Consider the following 23332-nt stretch of genomic DNA (forward strand, 5'->3'; position numbering starts at 1 on the left):
GATAAATGATAGGAACGGCATGAGACCCCAATCGGTGTGAACTAGTAATTACAGAGAATGTGACGAAAAAAGGAAACGACTCAACAACACTACATCTGGTTAACAACTTGTGAACAGATTCAAATCTCAATCCCCTGGAAAGATTTACGCGTAGGCCTCTACGTCTTAACGCTGGCGCTTGGCCACCATTGACGTGGGTGGCCACGGTTGCAACTATGCCTATAATACACAATCGAAATTAAAGTAGGATTATGTGCGTAGTCCGTCTCTGATTGGTCGATGCTGCGTGTTTAGACACAACACCCAGGGATCGCCCTGGCATGAGTTACAGTTTGGAGGCTTTAATGCTGCACCGAACCAGTCCGATGTCATTCCTGCATCAGGCAGAGCACACAACGCCCCGCGGCACAACGGCCTGCTGCCTATTTTTACACCAAGCGATGGGAAATGCTTGATGTTAATCAACAGCATTTCCAGCCATTATAATGTTTTACTCGCTTGCTTTTTTATGCATAAATAAGGAGCATCTGTGAGGTCTGACGGAGGGAGTAAGCTGTGTAGCCAGGTTATGTTTGACAGCTTCTGGACGTAGGCCTATGTCGAGCTTTTATGCTACGCCACACCACACAAAGAATAGACAATTACCGTTTCCAAAATTCCTTTAGTAACTCCTACTTCAACTGTTAAACTACGTAGACCTACAAATATTATCAAGGCAAATCTGACCCCAATTACTATGACTTTATCTCTAGTCTTTTTAAACGTGTAAAAATGTGCAGGTCTACACCTGTGCAGCGTACACAGGCCTATACCATCTATTGAACTCCAACACTTGGGTAGGGTAATTAGCACTTGCTTCAAATGCGCTCCCGTTGTGACTACCGGTTTTTCCTGAAGATGTGCCCCGGGCGCATCAGAGCGAAAGAGTCCAAATGCAACAGGTTGGAAGAGCATTTGTGTGCTGCTGGGAGTCGTGTAGGGAGCGCTTCTCGGGTGATATGCTTCAGTGGGCGAGCTTTCCGTTTGATCAACTGTTACTGTATGATCTAAACCAGGATCGAGGGTGATCTGCTTTTTAAGAATCCATTTTTCTCTTCAATCTCTTGACACCTTTTTCATGTTATAATGTAGTGTAAGAGAGGGAGGGAGAGGGGAAACAAAGAGAGCTCTCCTGATGGGCGTGTGTCTCCTCCGTGTCTCAACACGGTGTGTTACGAGTAAAGAAACCACCACACTCACCTTTATCGACTAGATTACAGACGGAACTCTATTATGTCCTAATCTGTAAGTGACTCGCAATCAATGAAATCCATTCAAAGCCGAAGCATTTGACCGCGTTTACAGCACCAGGTGAGTTAAAAAAAAAAGGGACACTACTTTTCCTTTTTAGAGCTTTTAATGTTAACTATAGGCTATTCTGCATTAACCTGTGCATGAACAAATGCTGAACGAACATCAATCCAAATCCTTGGATTGAAACATAGTCAATTAAAGTTGTGTATCTCTATTGCTTCACCTGCTTGCACCTGTTCATCTGACCTATTTCCATCTGCTCCTTCACGTGTGATTGAAGGACATGAAGAAATAATGTACAATTTCAAATCTTTTTGAATCCTTGTTTCTGTTTAACACTGGCCATTTCTCTACATCTCAATAGGATCTGGACCTTTCTGCTACTCCTCCACCACCATTATCACAGTGGACCTGACTTCCTTTCTGACTTTATTGTTGCCCATACAGCTGGAAACTTTGCCTGCAAATTTAAGAGTTCATGAATTTCAGTCATTGTTTCTGGTAGTGTGTGCAACAACTCAAGCTCCCAAAGAGTTGCACCCGATGGGTGTCCACTCAACTCAACTCAAAACCATGGAAGTTTACCCCCTGGTGTTATTAAGCGTGAACCGAGTTAGGCCTATGAGATGGCTCATTCGACTTGGTACTAATGATGAAACCCATAGCTACACTTAACAAATATCATATGGTAGATCTTCACTTTGTATGTTACGCTATAATGCAAAACCAGTCCCACACCCACTATAGATGGTGATTGTCATGACATGTTGTTGGCGAGTCCATTGTGTCTGAAGAGGATCCTTCTCCACTGGATCTTCCCACTGACACAGTGAATATTGTTGTTACTTTTGCCTGTGTACTTGTCACAAGAGCGGCGGAAGGTATAACAAGTGGCGGTGATGGTGGTGGTGGTGATATTGTCGCATGCAGGGTACTGCCAGTACTATGTCAGGTATGCTGGTTAACCAGTTCAACGCTCTCCTTCTGCTTCTACTGGGAAGAAGGCTAGTATTGGGGTGTGACCTTAAGTCCATCATAGCAATGGGTTATTAAATATGTATAAACAAACAGTGCATTGAATGGCATGGGATTTATCTGCAATTGGATTCTTTCGAGATAATCTGAACATGCATTAAAGCATTGTCATATTGATTGTATACCTGGTTGTTATACATGTGTTAGTGCTCATGTTGGTTTTTTGAAAAGGGGACCGTTTCATTGATGGGCTTCAGTGCAAGGTCATTTTATATTGGGTTGATATAAGTTAGAGTGGGAAAGGTAGTATAATAGATCACAAAAGGGCAGAGATATGTCTGAAAACAGGCTGAGGCCAGCTTCCAATTCAAAACGGGGTAACAGTATCCCTAATCTTAATCAATATTGATAGCATGACACATATCACTCGTCAACAAGATCCAAAACCGTATTTTCGTTTGAATTTCCTTCAACATCTATATAAGTCAGAGCAAGGGTTCCACTCTTGTATTGTACTGTTTCAGTCAGCAGATGAACAGGGAACTTAGAAAAGCATGCTTGACCTTGTTTGACCACAAGTCCTCCTCCGGACCGGCGGGTTGGGCTGAGCGGGGAAAGGGACGAGGGGATAGGGCGCAGGGATCAGTGGAAGGATAGATACTGGCCAAAAGCTTGAAAATGGTGGCATTGATGTAGTCGTTACAACACCGGTAGGCTATATGCAAACAGCTAGAGGCCTGCTTAAACAGGTTTTGCTTAGTATTTTGTACAGTCATTGCCGGGATGTTCAACGGTGAGAGGTGGGAATATGGTTGAGCATTAATTACCAAGACACCGCCTTGCTTCTATGATTAAAAATATCAAGCTCCTGAGATACAGTGAGCCGTAACCTAACTTTATGGTAAGGACACTTAATGTGAATTGTATGTCAAATTAAGTTGATAAATTAACTTCTTTTTTTTTAAATGCACATTGACTCAAAAAAGATTTGATCTTTGATCTGAAGAGTTCCATTAATCATTGAGTTCAGCTTCCTAAATGCTGCAAGCAAATTAACTAAATTAAGGTAAGATCCATATAAAAACATAGTGTTGACAACAGAGGAATGTAGAGGGTATTAATAGCCGTATAAAACGATGATAGTTGCAGTCATTCCTGACTCTGACCAACTGGCCAACTTGCAGAATGCAAATAAAAGCCACATTAGTGTGGATTCCCTGTGAATGGGACTATTCCACATTAAGGCATACAGTAAGGTGTAAGTCTACCATTGAAAAGGAAGAGAAGGCTAGCTCACTGCCGGCCAGTTAATGGCCCTGGGGGCAAAGTGTAAACTAGTTCAACAAGTAGGCCTACACTTGGTATCGTCATGATGATTATTTGGCAATGTGCCGACAGGAGTGGTAACTAGTGGAGGATATTTACTGCGATAAACAAACAGTTCTCATTTTTTCTGTTTAGCTTGTTTGTTAATGTTTACAAATAGTAATCGTTTTGAGGCGCTCTCAAAATAAACTGTACCACTGCTCTGAATTTAGTTTCATTACTAAACCAAAGACACCACCTGTCGTTATTACTTTATTAATGCCTAAAAGCCATGTGGGACGAAAGCTTAAATTTAAAAACAGGATTTATTCAATCAACCCCCCCAAAAAAATCCAGTTACAGTAAGTGCTTACACAACGAAGTTGAATTATCATAGGTAGATTGCATACATGCCCTAGATGAAAACAAAGAAAATTAGAACCTGATACTGACATTTTGGTTTGGATTGCAATCAAAGCCAAAATTGTGATCAATGCAATTATCGCCATCGTACAATCATTTCAACTTATAGAAAGCTTTTGAAATTTCGCTTCTACCAACGCGTCCACATGATGTCGCCATTTCAAAAAACTGGAGCGTCGCTTTGACCTGTTTTTCAGCCTAATTTCTGCAGCCAATCAAGTGCTCAGAATTCTACTTCGTGTTCAAAAGAAAACACAAAAAATATAATGGCACAGCTTCCCTTCTTGTCAGCATATATAACTTTATAGATTAATTAAAAAAGAACCAATGCAATCTACTTGCAATAAAAAACAAAAAACAATGCGATCTAGTAATTTCTTCGTCTTCAAAAACGCAAATATACACTAAGATCAAAACAATAAAAATATAAATCAATCTCTGAGCCAAAAAGATCACAGAATTAGTCCCTTGACAGCTGGTCCAAATTGTTTGATTTAGCTCATACAAGTGTTGCCCGTCTTTATTCAATATGAACATAATAAAAAAATAACTGGCTGTGGCACCCTGATAATACATAGCAAAATAATCCCCTTTATATCCGATCATCCTCCTCTCTCGGTGTGTGTGTGTGTGTGTGTGTGTGTGTGTGTGTGTGTGTGTGTGTGTGTGTGTGTGTGTGTGTGTGTGTGTGTGTGTGTGTGTGTGTGTGTGTGTGTGTGTGTGTGTGTGTGTGTGTGCGTGTGTGCGTGCGTGTGTGCGTGTGTGCGCGCGCGCGCGCTCTTCTCTGGAAATGTTTGCTCTTACTGGGGACAGGAAGTCTTGCTAGTGTTTGAGCAGAGGAGACCATAAAAGGGCTGGAAGTCAGACAGAGGGGAAGGGCATTGGCCGGAGAACACAAGGGAGACCGAGTCATTTCAGATCAGCAAAATAAGAGAAAATACCATAATAAAACAATTAAAAAACAAAAAACAAGTACTAATGTCAAGATGAAAAGGATTGGGGATAGAATCCTGACGCCTCGGCAATTGGGAGGAGAATAACAAAAAGGCATGAGTGAAACGTTATGTACACTTAAATAAACAACAAAACAACAAATGATTCAGTTTCACAAAGTGAGCAGAACTGGGACTCTACATGTTTGACACAGACACATTATGTACATGCACTTCATTATGCTGTTCCCCGCAGGCTGCAAAGAGGACAGACGACTGGCTTTCATTTGGACAACACTCGCTCAATAACAAATACTGGATTAAAAAAGGGGCAGAAGGTAATATATAATATATCGTATACTGTATTGTTAAATTAGTTAGCGCTTATTCCCAAATTCACACGAGTGCCACCTGCAGACAGCAGTGGGGGAGCCAGCTCAGAGAGAAACGCATGTGCACACAGTACACCGCACCGATCAGTAACCGCACAGTAAGCATGCACTTGGAAACACAGAGCCACACGCAAGAGCGCCCTCGGCGCGCTCTCCACCAGTAGTACCCGTTCCCTTCATCAAAGGGCAAGAGAGTTAGAAAACAGTGACAGTGAGACCACTCACGGCCGACACCGCACGCGCTACAAGTCTGCAGAACCCCACCAGACAGACTCCTTGTGTCTGGACCCAGCATTTCGATACGGTTGTTTTGTACTTTGTCGTTCCACACCTATGAAGATAAAGAGAATTGAGAACACTTCCGTTCAAAAAAAATAAAATAACACGAGTCGTGTGCAGCATGAGACTACGTCGAACAGCCCGGACTCCCGGCATGATGATATAAAAGGACAAGAGTTGCGAAGTCCAGCATTGAGAAGCGGTAGCCATCTTGGTTTTAAGACACTAGCAGCCGTGATGGAGCATGGAGCATGGAGCCACATCCCACGGGGCTATCCGGCGGAGGCGAATGAAGCCCTTGTGATGCAGACGTTTGACAAAGAGGACGGAACAGCAATGGACGACGGTCCCTCAGCGGAGAATCATCAGAGTTCAGGTCCCAGGGCCCGCTCCTTTGGCCTAGCTCGGTGCTCGGCAACTTAAAAAGGAATTACAGTACAATTTTATAAATTTTAAAGCCAAAAAAAGGAAAAAATACCAGCGGCCCTCTCAAGACACTTGGTTTCTCTCAACTTTAGGGAGGTTCAAAAATATATATTTCATTTTGGCAACTCAGTGATTGTCCCAAACCTCTCAGTCGATCACAGCACAGATCCTTGAGTACAAACATATTAAATAATAATACAAACAAGGGTATGAGGAGAATGGTATGAAATCAAAATAAGGACAGCTGGCCAGTACAGGGAGCTTGAGTCACTGTCTGTAATAGCCACCTGGAGGAGGGAGACAAGGACATCGATCAGCAAAAAAAAAAAAATCACACAGACAACTAAATCTATCCAGCCAACCATACACTCCAACCCACATCTATGTCCAACCTGTGGAGGTCCGTCCAACATAGGACCCGGCGGTCCTAAGCATTGTTAACATTATAGCACAAAACATATTCATCTCCATTTCTCTTTATAACCCTATTACCCTTTTCATTCTTCAAACATACCATTGATCAAATTAGACAAGACAAGATACGTCTTCATTGTACATATACATACCTACTATACTATTTTGGTATTCATGAGATAAAAAAAAGATGGAAAGCCACTGAAACCGTAATATCGACACAGTAAGCAAGTGAGTGCAGTTTCACATAGCGCCTTTCTAGAACCAAAGTGCTTGGCGGTGAGAACTTGCCTTTGTAGGCCGCCTCTGGCCTGGTGTTGCCCCGGGGGGGGAAGGGGTTGTCGGAGTAGCCGTAGGGGGGGCCGGGGTTCACGTTCTCGTAGTTTGGGGTGCGGGGTTGAGGGGGTCTGAACGGACCAGAGAGAGAGAGCAAGAGAGGCAGAATGGGAGATTAACAGAGGAAAAGGGAAGCGACGATGGTATCATGTCCATGGATATCATTAGGTCCTGTATTTCGGTGGGACAGAGCACTACTAAAGGCTTTTAGTAGTTCCACGTTGATGCAACGCAAGGGGGTTTACGGATCCATTACGAAGCGACACAGCAGAAAAGGCTGTGATTGAACCATAACTGAGCCTTTAGTGCCGAGACAACGACGCGGGTACCTGGTGGGCTTGTTGTGGTTCCTCTGCCTGTGGTGCTCCAACTCTTCCCGTGTTCTGGGCCCTCCGTGGTCGTCGCGGGGCCGGCCCGCGTCCCGCGGACGGACCACGTCCTCGGCGTGAGGCTGTGGGGAAACCGCAGCGGAAACTTGAGTGGGAACGGCGGCTCTCATGTCCAGAGACACCGAGCCCCGATCGCGAAAACCCCCCCCCCCCCCCCCCCCCGAAAATGGAAAATCACAAGACAAAGCCAAAACAAAGACACTGAGGAGCTGGAGGAGGGGGGTGTCTCACCCTGAGGCCTGCCTCCTGTCTCTTCTTGTCCTGCGCCATCCTGTCCATCATCATCCTCTCCTTCTCCTTCTCCCGCTCCTTAATTTTCTTGTACTCCTTCTTCTCCTGCTCCGCCAGAAGCCGAGCGATTTCCTGCCGCAGCAAATCCAAACGAGTTAAAAACAAAACAAACATATGATGAAACTCTCACACACAGTTTTGATGTTTCGGTGGACATGCGTCTTCACCAATGGGGGGGGCATCCAAATGCTCAACAGAAGCAACAGAAAATGTTGTGGAAATGAGTCAGATTGTAATTGGCTGAGGACAGGATATGAAAGACGTAGGGCGTGGGTAGGGGAAAGCATTGTGAGCCAAGAGTGAGAGTTTCCAGAAAACTGTCCACGCACCTCATCCTGAGCGACTTGGGCAGCGTGCTTGTCTTTATTGCTCGCCTGAAGAGAGAAAAAAAAAGAAAAAAAAAAAAGATTGAAAAACAAAGTCAGACTTTCCATCCAGAAGTAAAACAAGCGTATTCTGGCAGGGGCGGTCTGAGATCGAACGCTTTCGAACAGACTTCCTCCACTGCTCTTTAGACTAAAGGAAACAGCTCAGCCGCGCTGCAATGCTCCTCAATCCACGAGGGAATACAGGCATCAGAACTACAGCGGATGTTGAAAACGACAATTATTACAATAACTACGACAAAGTGGGGTGGCTACATGTTTACAAAACTATTTTTGCTTCACTGGAACCGAATAGAAACAAACAAACTAGCCGACGTTACCGCCTATGCTTTGTATGCGTATAACGTACGTGCTGGTCAACCCCTGTCTTCCTTCTGAATGATTGTCCTAAAAGAGGTTAGGATAGGATAGGACCCCCAGTCCTCACCAAGATCTCCTCCTCCTGCAGCCTCCGCGCCACCTCCATGTCGATGACCTCCTGGTCGCGGAGGTCCAGGCGCGTCAGGCCCTGGGTGGCGTCGCTCAGGCCGTACTCTTGGCCCGCGATGACGGTGCCGCCGGCGCGATGCACGATGCGACCTGCAGGGGGCAGCAGAACACACAGGTTACGACCCGGGGGAGTGCTGGTTCATCTGCCCTAAACAAAACAGAATCAATCATCAGGATTTTATCATAGATTTGTTTTTTTCTCTCATTGGTGGCTAGGATGGCCTTGATTGATGGCTGCATTTGATTAATTATCGGACATGATTTGTGCAGTCATTTTGCTTATTTGTTGCAAGTAGTCCAGCGATTGAGACCGATCAATTAAACCCGCAGTAAAATCACACCAGACCCACCGCAACGACAACATAATTCAAGCAACTGGAAAGAATTAAATGATGACGATCACAATGAATAATCCAAACAATACAACAACAATTAAATTGAGAACACAAAAGAGACAAAGCCAATCGAGTAGCAGAGCAAGAGGGAGACAAATGCATCTTGATTAGTTGTTGTGAAGGTAGGCAGGAATCGAACCCTCCACCGGAAGCTCCATAGCCCAGCAAGAGAAGAACACACCACACACCACACACACCACACACACACCGGCGACCGCACCCCCTGCCGCGTCCAGAGGAGCCGGTTGGGGGGAGCTCCGGGCTGTACCTGGTTCTCCGGGAGGGTGCGTGTGACAGCGTTCCCTGCCGGGACCCTCCCTGCTCCGAGGCCCGTCGCCGCTCCAGTGCTCCTCGAACACCGCGTCAGGGTCCGAGGGCACGCGCTGCCGGCCCCCGGCTCCCCTGCCCCTCCGATCCCCCCCCCCATCGTCACCACCACCAACCACCCCCTCCACCTCTTCATCGCCCCATGACGTCCTGTCCTTCCTCGGGATCCCCTCCTCCTCTAGAACCCGCTCCCGGCTCGGTGTTCTGGCCCGCCGTCTGTCCGTGTCTCTCTGTCTGTCCGGCTCCCTGTGGTGGTCCCCGGCCGGCCCCCGGGCCCTGGGTCGCTCGGGGCCCCGCCGGGGGTCTCTCTCCCTGTCCCTGTCCCTCACTCTCTCCCTCTCCCTGTTCCGCTGTCTCTCGTGGTCCCTCTCCCGGTCCCGGTCCCAGTCCCGGTCCAGGTCAATGGGGGGGGGCCTGGGCGGCCTCTCCTTCCTCCGCACCACCCTCTCCGCCTCCTCCCCCCTCGGGCCGCGGGCCCGGCCTGCCTCGGGCCCCGGGTGGTCCCCTGGTGGCCTATCCCCGTGGCGGCCTCTAGGGGGCAGCGAGTGCTCGGGGTGGGCGTCGCCCTCCGCCGCCAGGTAGTGCTTGGGGTTTTGGGAGCGGCTGTAGGGGGACGCGGGGTCCTCGCGGAAACGCTCTTCCCGGGGGCGACCCGAGGCGGGGGGCTCGTCGAAGCGGCCCGGGGAGCCACTGTGCGACCTGGGGGCGGGATGGCCCTTTTTGTCTGGGCGCCCTTCGTGCCGGTGAGCAAGGCACAGACCGTGGAGAGAGGGCGATGTTAAGGGATTGAGGATGATGATGATGATGATGATGATGAAGAGGATAGATGGGATGATGACCCATGATGCATTGGTGGATGAGAGCGGGGAGAGACGGGAACAACACACAGGAGACATAGATGAGCCAGGCCCGCCGACGGGTTAGTATTAGGAATGGGTTAGTCACAGCACCTGGATGAGGGGTTGCACTACACCAAGCAGCTGATGGAGAGAGCATCAGCTGAGTTTGCCTCAGACCAGTGATGTGATGAACACCCTGTTAATAGATGGGGGGTAAAGTAAACAGTACTTGTTTGTGGTAATGGGAGAGAGCACTGAGTTGTTGATGTGACTAGCTACAGATAAGAGAGCCAGGGCAGGGACAGTGATGAGAAGAATGAGCTTTCTACATATAAATTGTGAAACCTTTGCGGGTAATAATAATTTGCATGGAAATGCATTTAAAAATCAATATTAAATGACAAAAAAACAAGGTCAAACAAGATGGACAGTCTGATTCAAGATGATCCAGTGCTGCTCTTGGTTCTTTGCGTGTCAACAACAGAGGCGAGAACAGCCTGCAGGGAGTGAAACAGTCACTCAGAACACTCCACAGTCGCGTCAACCGAAAGGAATGCCAGTTATCCACAGGCACAAAGTGTCCAAACCTAGAGCCCGTAACAATGCTGAACCAGACGCAACCCTGTCGTCATTTATACTTTTGAAAACGGCAGGTAGGTAAACAATGGGGCGGGTGAAACCCTTTCCCATTGGCCGACTAGCCAACAGGTAGCAACCTGAGCCCGACAGCCCCGTAAACCCCTCCCACTCGGACTTTGGTAACAAGAGGTCCGGTTTTCAACACACGGAAACAAGCGGCCTCCATCCGTCCCCAACGTCTTCTGTTTTTAAACACCCTGTTTACGCTCGCTCTGGCGCTCTGTTTGTCTCCAGTGAGCGCCGGCTGCGGCACCATGCTGCTCTGTATGCCATTGATCTGTTGGATTGAGACAAACACGTCGTCCAGCTAGCCCGCCATTTCCTAGCCAAACAAAAGGCCCGGAGGTAATGCTGGGCGAGATAAAAGCGGGGGATAGGGGAGGGGGGGGGTTAAATGCGCAGGACCCGTTTAGAGCATAAATAGGACATGAAAGGACAGTTAAACATGCAGCCCCCTTTGCGATTACCCCTGTCCATTTATAGACACACAAGGGGGGGTTGGGATTGCATTGACGTGAAATTGTTACCAGAGAGCCAAAAGAGCCCCATTCTATACATTTGCTTACTCTCAGTCTGACAAGCAGACGTGACCAAAAAGAAAAATATATATCTAAAGATCGAAAAAAGCTTCCAAAGATATTTGCATTTCTAGTTAATGCAGTAAATGTAAAGGACAAAATAACAAATATTCAAACATGAATGTTGTAATCTCCCGTTTCATTTCAGCACTACCAACGACACAGAGGTCGGAACGCTCAACCTGAAAACCTGCCGGGGACACCCTGGCATTCGTTGGCCTCATGGAGCCCTCGACTGCCTCCCACTGTGTACACATCGCCATGTCCGACTGCAACTACTGTAAACATTCCCCGACAAACGGACAGAAGGGGGATGGGTAAAAGAGAGGGACTGATATTTGACTCTGTGGGAAAGTGATGTGATCGCTAGATAGTTGTTCAACAACAAACAGGAAGTGTGAACCTAGGCAGAGGAAAAAGTTGCACCCGGACAATAGCATCTAGGATTCCTACCACTTGTGAATCATCTGGGCAGGATAGGACAGATATCTAACTTGAAGCGCCGTTATACCCAAAACCTAGCTTACGGATGGAGTTCCAAACCAAGCGTTTCGTGTGTGTGTGTGTGTGTGTGTGTGTGTGTGTGTGTGTGTGTGTGTGTGTGTGTGTGTGTGTGTGTGTGTGTGTGTGTGTGTGTGTGTGTGTGTGTGTGTGTGTGTGTGTGTGTGTGTGTGTGTGTGTGTGTGTGTGTGTGTGTGTGTGTGTTCCCCTCTACAGTGCTCATGTTGTGGACAAGGCACCACGGTTTCTACAGTACAGAAATACCAAACGTGTTTCCTCTGCCTCTCATTTGAAGAAGTGAAAGTCGGGACTGTAGACAAGCTGGTATGCCTACAGGACCAGACCCGACCCTTCATGTGATCTAAAGTCGGTTCGGCAGCTGCTGCCAGGTGGACAGGAAAGGACACGACGTTCTCGAGACACGCGAGGCTAACACACAATCAAACACACAATCACACACTTCCTCTGAGCTCTTTGGTTGTTGACAAGCGGCCGACTACACAAGCAGCCGTATGCCTGGTTAGGTCGGGCCAACACGAGACCCACAGCAAACCGAGAACGTTTGTTGCAGGAGCCGACTCCAGCGGTCCTCGTTCAAGCGGACACCAAAAGGAAGCGCTACAGTTGCTGGTTTCCATGACAGCCGGTGGTTCATGTGCATTGCATGACTCAGGCGACAGAGTCTTGCAGGGACTCTTGGCTCAAGCATCTACCGGCATGCCAGCATAACATGTGCCGTCATATTTAATAGTAAGGCTCAAGATACACCCCATCATGTCATCCCCAGGTGACTGAATGTCACCTGGGGACACTGAGATATCAGCTGGATATATTTCCGGAGCCTAAGAATAGCTGTGTTACAAAGTGTTCTTTTGTCCAGCCGCCTTAGAAGGCCAAGGGATGTAGATCAAGATGAGACACGACTGCTCTCGGTAAACCGCGTGCTCAGGACAGCACTCTTAAATCTTAGCTTCAGGTTGGCAACGCGTCACAGGCGCTGCGAAACGCTAAAACTCACGCCCTTAAAACCATCACTTGTCACCCTGGTAGAGAATAGAATCCGCTTTCCAGAGGCTCCACACAACACACACACACTTCTCAATCATGGCCGCGCCTCCCACCTCCTTCATCCTCGAAGTACTCCTCCTCAAAGTTAGCCTCCAGCTTCTTCTGTCTCTTCCTCTCCTCCTTCATCTCCTTCTCCTGCATTTTACGCGCGATGGCCTGGAAATACACAAACAGACCAAACATTTCAAGACTGGAAAATCCAGAATGCTACAACAAAGCAGTTTCTCTCGTGAATGTTCTCCTTTTGCACGTGAAGTGTGTGTGTGTGTTTGTATGGAGGTAGATTTGTGTCTTTATTATGCAATCAAAAATAATAGGTTTGAGAACAAAACTTTCCACACTGCAATCAAAAAATAGATTTGAGAGCAAAACTATCGACACTGCAATCAAAAAATGTTTTATTGCAAGATAAATGAATGTGATAAAAAAAATATTAATGGGAATCCAAAAGTTTTGTTTGCAAACCCAAAAGTTTTGTTTGCGAATCCAAAAGTTTTGTTTGCGAATCCAAAAGTTTTGTTTGCGAATCCAAAAGCTTTGTTTGCGAATCCTAAAGTTTAGCTTGCGAATCCAAAAGCTTTGCTTGCTGTTGAGCTGAATCTCGTGGGCGGGACCTACACCGAAAGATGTAAGACACGTCTCTATTGGCCAGTCTCGATCGGAGTGACAGCTTGGCAACATCCGAAAAGCCGCTGCCCCCCGACCGCCTCCAGAAGCAGATTGTCGGCCTGACGGACAGGGTGTTCGTTTGTGCCTCTCAATCCGCGGCGGCGGTCAACAACATCGCCCTGCTCTCCTCTGCCATGGTCTCCTTGTCGGCTTACAGGGAGGCCTACGGGATATTCAGGGCGCGCAAGCGCGCGCACGGGACAAGCTCATACGGCGTAGCCTACATGAAATAGAACTTCCTCTCTCGTTACTAACTGTGGATGTTGCCAACCTGACACTCCGATCGAGACTGGCCAATAGAGACGTGACTTACATCTTTCGGCGTAGGTCCCGCCCCCCCAGATTCAGCTCAACAGCAAGCAAAGCTTTTGGATTCGCAAGCAAAACTTTAGGATTCGCAAGCAAAGCTTTTTGATTCGCAAACAAAACTTTTGGATTCCCATTAATATTTTTTTTATCACATTAATTTATCTTGCAATAAAACATTTTTTGATTGCAGTGTGGAAGGTTTTGCTCTCAAACCTACTTTTTGATTGCAGTGTGGAAAGTTTTGCTCTCAAACCTATTATTTTTGATTGCATAATAAAGACACAAATCTACCTCCATATGTTTGTGTCTGATTATGGGTCGGCGAGTGTGTTTTTGTGAGTGTCGAGGGCGGCATACCAGACTGCCACTTCTCCAATTAAGGGGGACACAAAGGAGGAGACTAATCAAACGCCAAAGTGCATTAGACCGGCTGACCTCACCCATGGAAGTCAGTATCAGGGTGTGATGGACTATTACCCTTCTGCCTGGATGGGCAGTATCGTGGGAGTGTATGTGAATGTGCATGTGTACATACCATGTCCTTTTCTTCCTGAAGTATCTGCTGCTCAGCCTGTCGGACGAGTTCCTCCTGAATCCCCTGTGCGATCTCATTATCTTGGCGTTCTCTAGGCGTGCGTGTGTGTGTGCGATTGGAAGTGGATGCAGGAAAAAGAGAGAAAACCACACAATCATTAATAAGTTAAAGAAAACTGTTCATGTCGATTCACCTCATTATTCTAAGGTCGCAGTCCCCTCATTGACTCGACTTTATTCTAAATAAATTAGTCTGCGGAAAGCAGTACACAGATAGACACTACAAAACTCTTCATTCACAATTAGCGTACTTTCAATTTAAATTGAGCATCTACCATATTATAATTACCATTATAATAATGAAAGCTTCTGTTTAACCTAGCCAAAACTTCACTCAGTGTTGCAGTCGTTTCTTTTTTCCAAAAATATTTAATAACAATTAAGTCACTCTCAAGCCATCTTCATCCAGGTCAAGCTGTGGACACGGTGGATTAAACTTCCTGGGAGTCAAACACCCTAGCCACTACGCTACGCTAGGCTGCTGCTCTTAGATCTACTTTCACCTTTTCTCCAGAAACCCTGCAGGGTGAGCTGCATAACTGCTTGGACATGCATCTCTGTGGACGGATCCTACAGATGCAGGCAATGTGGCAACTGCATAGCTGTAGCATAGCATTACCTTGTCAACACACCACAAAGTCCACATCGCAGTCAAGCACAAGTTACAAAGGGTCAAGTTGGTCAAGTTTGGAGTGGACTGCTTCTAAATTTCTAGGATTGCATGTTTTATAGAACATGAATACCACAGAGATAATATTGGGGATTAGCAATGGAACGGTTCAAGTAGAAAGTATAAACAGTACGATTTGCTAGCCACGGTTCGTGACATGCATGTATTGTTCGGGTTTAAAAAGGGTTTTGCACTGTAATGACGGTAGCCATTGAAAGTGTGATGTGTCAGTCTCGGATGATGTCTGATGCTATCAAGGCAGCGCTCAAGGCTAACATCTTCATTTGATGGTACAGTAACAAATTAGGTTGCAACCAATTTTTCACTGCAGTATTGCATGTCCTTTGTCACATACTATCCATTTGTGTACATTCATTTTAAAAGCTTTATATGTTTTCGCTTTTCCTACTAACCAACTATTCGCACTCCTCATCCTAGAGCTATATATATAATATAATAACAGGCTGCTAAGGTAATAAACACCAATTACTATATTTTTAAACATTGATCTATATCTATTTTGTGAACCGTTCCACCATATTGTGGATAGAACCCAGAACTCTTAGGGAAGAGAGCCAAACAGTCACTATACTACTATCACTATATTAGAGCCCAAACACATAATGCTATCATTGGTTCTATGTCAGTGTGGGCGTCTGGGGCTAGAGAAAGCAGAACAGGTGACATCACAAGCTCCCAGCATGCCCAGTGTGTCCTGTCCAACATGATGGAAGAGCATCTGTTCTCATCCCTGGGAGTGCTGGCTTACGTGTGTGTGTGTGTGTGTGTGTGTGTGTGTGTGTGTGTGTGTGTGTGTGTGTGTGTGTGTGTGTGTGTGTGTGTGTGTGTGTGTGTGTGTGTGTGTGTGTGTGTGTGTGTGTGTGTGTGTGTACTACTGTCACATAACTAATTAGTCACAGCCACATATTTAACAAAACATAGAGCGAAGAGAGGACTGTTGTTTCCAAACGCTCCGTATATCGTCTTTCATAGCAGGTGCTGTCGAGTCCCAGGGAGACCCGAATAGTGGAATGTATACCTCAGCAATCGCACACATCATACTGACTGTCAGCTCATACAACTGGTATATCGGTTATGTTGGGGAAGGCTTGGAGACCAAGTTGTTCACCCGTCTGCGTGCGAGAGGGAAAGGGAGGCAGGGACTCACAGGTCCCGGAACTGTCTCTTGCTCTGGGCCTTGGCCCTCATGTCCTCCTCCTCTTGCAGCAGCTTGGCCACCTTCAGGTCGTGCTGAGCCAGGCGACTCTTGTGGACGTTGGACGCCAGGTGGCTCTCGACTGCGGACACAAACGCACCGGCGTTAAAACAACACTGAAGCAAATACCTAAATGGTTAATAATGATATTGACTCAATCAGGCAGGTTCAACAGAGGCTCCCAACGCCGCCATGGCTCCGTGGACACAAACATCCCTGGATGAGCTCATGCAAAAAACAAGAGTTACGCCGACACACTCAACACTTGTTTATTCTCGCTCCTGAATGGAGCTCTTGTTCTGGGGTCTTGGTTCAGCTTTTGGAGGAGAGAAGGGAATAACAACGCTTGCTCGCACACCCTTCATCCCGCTGCCGTCAAAACAACAACAACACCGAACCCGGTGTGAGTCACTCCAGAAACGGATGGGCCCGGCCAACAGGAGCTCCAAGGCTGTGTGACGGAACGTGCCAAGCCCCTGAGGGATGATAAATCCTGGCTTGGTGACGCACACCATGACCCGGCTCTTGGTATGCATGGAGGCTGGAGCATCACTCACTCTGCAGTATCCACTCCACCTGCCTATCGATCACCTCTCTGGGGGGGGGGGGGGGGGGGGGGGCAGCTAACGTCCCACAATTTACCCAATGGAGGAACCATTAAGACCCCGTGCGGTGACTGGACGGATGGAAACAGGAAGCAGTGAGATACGGCAGTGGCTATATTTAGCGTCTCCCCAATAGGTTGTCATTGATTTTTTTTCCTTCATTTTTTGTGTGTCTTCGATGTTGATCAATCAATAGTAAATGATGACTTCCAAAGAAGAAAAAAAAACTAAAACTAAAAGATGACGGTGATGGTGACGTCAAGGCGACACGCAGACTATCATTTATCCAACCATTCCCCCCCCCCCCCCCAAAAACAAAAGGGCCTCCTGGCGCTCAGAAATGGAAGATAAAATGATATCATGACATATTTTTTCACTGGAGACCTTGAAGAGGATTGGTACAATTCTGATATGGCTGGCTCCAACTATAGAGACAACAAACATTGGGCAAGCTTTTGGTGACCTTGCTCAACAGTGGTGGGAGCCTGCTCCCACTGACATCAAGACAGCATAAACCCTATCCATTTTCCCCTGCAGGATGAAAACTCATCTGTTCTGACTGTAACTTGGCAGTCGGAACAGATTACAAAATAAAAAATATGTTAACTAAATAAACATTGTATTTCTTGTTTAATAAATGCATCCTTTTAAGCAGTTGGCCCTTTTGATGAATGGATTGTATTCTCTCACTCTTTGGGTTGTATCAACGGTTGAATGCACGTATTGTAAGTCGCTTTGGACAAAAGCGTCATCTAAATTAATCAACTATACAAATAAATGTAGAGTCAATAGTCCAGACATGGTTGAAATCTCTGTTTTCCCATCTTGTATGGCAGGAGAGGAGAAGAGCAAGCCGTTTGAATCACTCCACCCCATCCCCTTGCCCCTAGCCAAGGTCAGTGGCCAACCAAGCCGATCCAACACTCAAGCTGGATCAGTAAGTAACGAGTCAGTGGGGGATGTTATTAACATGCCACGGATCACTATGGCAGCAATCGACCCATTAAAAAGGCTTAAGGACAAACAAGGCAAAACACTCTACTCTGCACACTGGCCTTGGGCACATGGGATCCAACCATAAAGGAAGACTAAACATCCACAAACATACCCAAAACATCCCCCCAAACAAGAGAAGTTAGGACAAAATCAGGGCCTATTCTTGGGAAGTGTGGTGGCTCATCATTTCCCCACACATTCCACAATCAGTCGGCCAATTCTGATGATTCAGACCAAAACATCCATGATAAAGACTGATCATGTCAAGTCTTGAGGTTGGGCACATTAACCACACTGTTGGCTCGTTGAATAGACCCATTTGCATGCATCTGATCTCAAAAGCTGTTTGGACAGTATTTGAGACACGTTTTAAATGCAAAGATAAGCTTATCTCAGCAGATAGTGATCAACTCAAGCAAACAGTGATCTCTCAGGGTAGTCCGTTGTTGATGTAACGATGACTTGTTGACCTCATGACGTTGCCTAACCTCTGACGAGCGTTGGGCTCCACCCTTCCAAGGCACCCGTGATCTACAGCTATGGCAGACATGCACTAATGTGATCCAGAACCCTGTGGCTCAGTCGTTCTATCCAACCAACCCATCCCGCTCTCCCTCTTGTCATTCATGGTTTCCTAAGGTATTAATGTTAGATGCAAGTTAGATGTGCAATAGAAAAATAGCTAAAGAGTATTTTGCCCAAATCTAATGGGATGGAAGGAAATACATCGATATCATTAAGGATCCACGTTTTGTGTTAAAGCATCTTGAAGTAGGGAAATGCAAATCTTCCGCCTAGTCCGCACTGCATATTTTGAGACGCTGACAAGAGATGTTCGAGTATGCTCAAAGTATACTACTCTATGAAAGGCACAAGAAAGGTAGATGTCAGTCAGTGGAAGGGTCTGCTCCCTATTTAGGAATAGGGGAGTGAGAAGGGTATTGGAGTTAATCCCTGAGCAGCGTTGTGGATTACCACTGGTATTAAACAGATGAGAATTGAAAACAGTAAAGCAACTTACTCTCTTGCTCCTGGAGGTTATGGGCCAGGCAATGGTCTTCCAGCACTGCAAAGTCACGACACACTAGAGAGAGAGAGAGAGAGAGAGAGAGAGAGAGAGAGAGAGAGAGAGAGGCCCAGTTATTCCAGAATCATTCAAGCTAACTGGATGTGTTCTTCAGTAAATAAAACTGAAACAATAAACATAAAACAAAAGAGGATTCTAAAATGGTCCCAGGATGTGTAAAGGGGACTTCTCTCCATCTCTCCTCTCAACATGGGTATGAGTCTCTGGAGGAGTTGACATGCCTACCAAACTATTCTTCACAATAAAATCAACTTTTCTCTTGTTGAAAAAGTATCAATATGATGCTGGTGTTCAGACCGTTTCTTCGTTACAGCGTAGTTTGCCAATCTACTAAGCAAGCTTTATGATGTGGGACTCAAATCGAAACGCTTGGTTGGGTGTTTTTTGCATACTGAAAACAATATGGGGACAGAGAAAGCACGGTGCTCAGGCCTAAGCTCAGCCACCGGAAGATCGAGGCTAGAAATGTCTCAGTGGCTGAACGGTTCCACCTTGTATATGACACCACACTGAATCTGACCACATCTCTTTCCGTCTGCACTCTGTCTTTTGCAGAGCGAGTCTTATGCATCACCTATGAATGCATCCATGGTGAAAAGACTTAAGAAAAAAAACGTAAAGACAATAGATTAAACTGCAACATACAAGTCCCAGACACGATGAAATACCTTCTACTGCAACAGCTTTCAGATTGGAATACCAACATTTAGAACCCCCAACCCCACACACACACACACACACACACACACACACACACACACACACACACACACACACACACACACACACACACACACACACACACACACACACACACACACACATCCTATTACAGTGATTACTTTGTCCATATCCCTGATTATTAACCAAGAATGGATGGCCACTGCACAGAAGATAGTGGACCCAACACACCGTTAAGCATTAGTGACAAACACATAGGCTTTCTTGGCTGAGCTTTAGCTCCATTGAGTATTGTAAGGGTCTCTCCTTTTATGCAAAATCGAAGGAGAAGGTAGATAAGCTTGTCCGTAGACCGTGTGGCAGGCACGGCAGGACTGAACGTGTTAGGTGAGTGGGTCATGACTTGAATCGACAGATGCATGGGTAAGGGGAGGGGCAGACCCCAACAGACAATTTAGATGGTATTTGATTAGCATTCTCCATGTTTCAACCATATGCCTAATCTCTTTAGCCAACAAAGCAAATGGTCTGGCATGATTAATACTATTGTGTACGCATGACTTAGTAATCGGAAGACAGTTTGTCCTTCAACCACATTTATACGTAATACTAAATAGCTGGTTGAACTTTTTGTGTATGGACATACTTGTTTGAACAATCTGATAATTTGTATTCACTTCTATATCCAACCCAAACAACAATATAATATTATAACACCCTAGTTGTACATTATATTAACTTATGTCTAGGTATCGTTGACTATATTACAGAGAATACGGTATCCGTCGGATCAAAATACTACACAGATATCACAGCTGTTGTAAACAATCACGCTAGCCTCAGGTATCATAAAATTAAATGTGAAAGAAAACAGGGCACTAAACCGTGGTTTCTTCAATCAGTTCCCACGCAAAGCAGGGCTTATTGTCCCGTGGTCGTCCAATGATTATGAACATTATCATAATATCCAACGAAACCCCGTCTTTCACCAATCGCTAACATAGCCCACTGAGCTACCTCCATTACAATGCAGCAGGTGTCATCTTTATGTCGACTATCAAATCAAACATGACGAGCTAACATAACTAGTACAGATACAACCTTTACATTTCACAGGCTAGTTCTACCAATCCCACACCGGTCGGCAAAGACAGGTTACAGATACCAAACACCTGCCTCGTCCATGGTGTTACCTTTATAATGTGCGCTTTTTGGCTAACGTTAGCCAGCCACACCACCGTGTATACCAACACTAAACGCATGTTCATGGAGTGATATTAATCTAACGAGCGGGAATTACCATCTTTTACTGGAGGCAGTTTTTTCTGGTCGATGCTAAATTCAGCCATGTTGTCAGCAATGTGTCAAAGGGTTTACGCTGAATGACACTTCCGCGTTCTTCCGAAGGTTAACAACACCGGCGGCCCCTGATTGATTGACCGGCGGCGGCCTCTGCTCGAACACACGGTGAAGAATGACGAGGAGCCGGACAGCCACCCGTTATGGAGGTTCGATAACTAACGCGTGTCACGTAGCTGGTACTAGTTAGCAATGCTGCTTCATTACTATAGCTAGCAGATCAGGGTATTCTGCGAGCATCCCTCCCACCGATGACTGACCCTCCCCTCTTCGTTGCCTCAGAAAATGCAGCTGGCTGCAGCTGCGGCTTGTGGCAGCACGACTAGGTCCCCACAGTGTGCACCTACCTAGGTCATTGCAAAGGGTTTGCAGAAGCCTCTTTCTAGTATGGATGATTTTGCTATGATGGAAAGATATTAGCTCTGCAATTGTGTGTATTATTTTGTGTGATTCATTTTTCTGCGCACGTTAACTCACTAAACTGACGCGCACACAAATTAACATTCTTATGTAATGGCCCCCTCTAGTGAAACGTGTGTAGAATTGCAGACTTCGCTGAAAGATTAACTAATGATAGGCCTACTGCATATTTACAAAAAAATAAATGTATGCCTCTCTTTGTTGAACTTATTGGCAAAATCAGCAATGCTGCCTGAACATCGATAGTGTCCTATAGTAGGAGGGGGGTGAATAATAATGATAATTATTTTAATAATTATTTTACTCCTCCTTCAATTCTACAAGTTGTCCTTAAACAACATAAAAACAGAAAAAGGTTTTTTTTATAAAATAATGTTGCTATAATATGTGGATACATGGTCTATATGTCGGTTGTGTGTAATTGAAGTGGCTCACTTTTGGAAGTTGTATGCATTGTCAACTGGGAGGCCGTTTACAGTGTGGTCGTATAAAGAATCAATGGCTGATGCTATTCCATTCATTCTTTTTGGCTTTTGCAAGTATTTCAAAGCTATGGACCCGCGCCAAATTGAATGAGAGCCAGGCTCATTCATTAGCGGTGTGAGATGGGAACTCTGGGTTAGATTGTGTAGATTTGTGTAGGGATGTTTGCAAGGTATAAGTTTCGTACTTAGACGCGTCAAATAATAAAGATTTCATCAGTTCAAAAACAGTCCAAGAGCAAAGACTGCAGACCTAAATCCAGCTATTGTGCACTCAAGAAACAACAAAATCAATTCATTTTCCGAGCACCTCCATTCTCCACAGATTCTCCACTTGCTATTTAAGGAACTAATTCATGTAAAAGAAAATGCTTGCAATGGCGAAGTGTGTTGGTTTGGGCCCCTTGTAAACCAGACTGTGATTGATTGGGTCTGCACTCTGTTTGATTTGTTCCTGTCAAGGTGATGTAGGTTACTGCCCTTGTCTACAGCGTCATGCCCTCATATTTCACCTGGACGCTGCACGGTCCACTCAAATTGGTTGCCTATTGACGGCACCAAATAGTGACTAGGTATTGATTTAGTATACCGGGGTGGGACTGGCCCCTCCTCCGAGGGCTCCGAACCCTCCTCCACCCCACCTCAAGAATGCATAAATACATTTTGTGGCAACAGACTCGATAGATATTGGACCGCCAGCCTCTTTCTTCAATCAGAGTTCAGAACGAAAGGCGTCACCTAGTTTGGACCATACACTGAGGTGCAATGGATAGAGTGTGCTCTGCCAACTATTGCTTAGGAGTGCTGGGCATTCTGCTGCTGCAAGGGCTACTGAGTGTGGAGGGAAGGAGCATTCTCAACACTGGTGAGTGACCGTTGTCTTGGTGGTTTTCTTTAAAAAAAGAATCTAAGAAAAATGATGATGTGATGCTTATTCCTCCTTGCCTGCGTTTAAAATGTAGTCACCTGTTAAGCATCTGTTGTCTGTGTTCCTTTTATTTCACATTCATTCTTATGTGGTTCTTTTCTGCCATGTATGTTTTTTTTGTGGATCTTTAGGAAACAATATTTATTATCCAAAAGAAGAGCCAGACGCTCAACGCCAGATTCTAGCACTATTACTGAATAAAAGCCTGGTGCCAATCGAAAGGAATGACATTCCAGGTGGGACATTCAGTAGAAAAAGTACATCTGTGACTAGTGTTCAATGATTTTGACTGATCAGTTTATAACTAAATTAAGAATTTTTAATTGACATTTATCTTCTAAATGTGCAGGTCTTGAGCTGGTGAATAAGTTATCTCAACTAGAAAAGGTAAGAATGTTTGGCTTGACATCAAAACTTTTAAATGTTGTTACATTGTCACACTTGACAACCAGAAACAATTGGAATGGAAAAAAATAATATCACATACATTACAGAGCAGGTCTCAAACAATATCATATATGTGACATCACCTGTAATGTGTTGTATGCATTGAACGAACACATCAGACATCAGAACTTCTTTGTTATATGCACGCGTCACATTAAATGGGACATTGCAAGAGGCATTCAAACAAGAGGC

General features: G+C 45.6%; 1 protein-coding gene and 1 long non-coding RNA gene across 4 annotated transcripts; one reads left to right on the forward strand and one right to left on the reverse strand.

Moving 5' to 3' along the window:
* Positions 1–972: 972 nt before the first annotated feature.
* LOC115555586 (uncharacterized) lies at positions 973–2450 on the forward strand. Its single transcript, XR_003978887.1, has 2 exons — positions 973–1350; positions 1658–2450. It is a non-coding gene; the product is annotated as an uncharacterized LOC115555586 (long non-coding RNA).
* A 1430-nt stretch (positions 2451–3880) lies between these two features.
* On the reverse strand, positions 3881–21167 carry ccdc50a (coiled-coil domain containing 50a). 3 transcript variants are annotated; one of them, XM_030372526.1, is made up of 12 exons: positions 20805–21167; positions 18758–18820; positions 16088–16217; positions 14191–14281; positions 12731–12833; positions 8934–9785; positions 8269–8420; positions 7785–7829; positions 7396–7527; positions 7105–7226; positions 6731–6846; positions 3881–6017 (listed from the first exon to the last, which is right to left on the reverse strand). In XM_030372526.1, exons 1-12 carry the CDS (start codon positions 20851–20853, stop codon positions 5965–5967), a joined length of 1908 nt encoding a protein of 635 aa, XP_030228386.1. In that variant the 5' UTR covers positions 20854–21167; the 3' UTR covers positions 3881–5964. The 3 variants fall into 3 exon arrangements, with proteins under 3 accessions (XP_030228386.1, XP_030228387.1, XP_030228388.1); XM_030372527.1 differs by having other exon boundaries at positions 3881–6312; XM_030372528.1 differs by having other exon boundaries at positions 5817–6017; positions 8994–9785.
* Positions 21168–23332: the final 2165 nt, after the last annotated feature.

This window comes from Gadus morhua, chromosome 12 (genome assembly GCF_902167405.1).
Source record: "Gadus morhua chromosome 12, gadMor3.0, whole genome shotgun sequence".
In the NCBI taxonomy this organism is placed as follows: Eukaryota; Metazoa; Chordata; class Actinopteri; order Gadiformes; family Gadidae; genus Gadus; species Gadus morhua.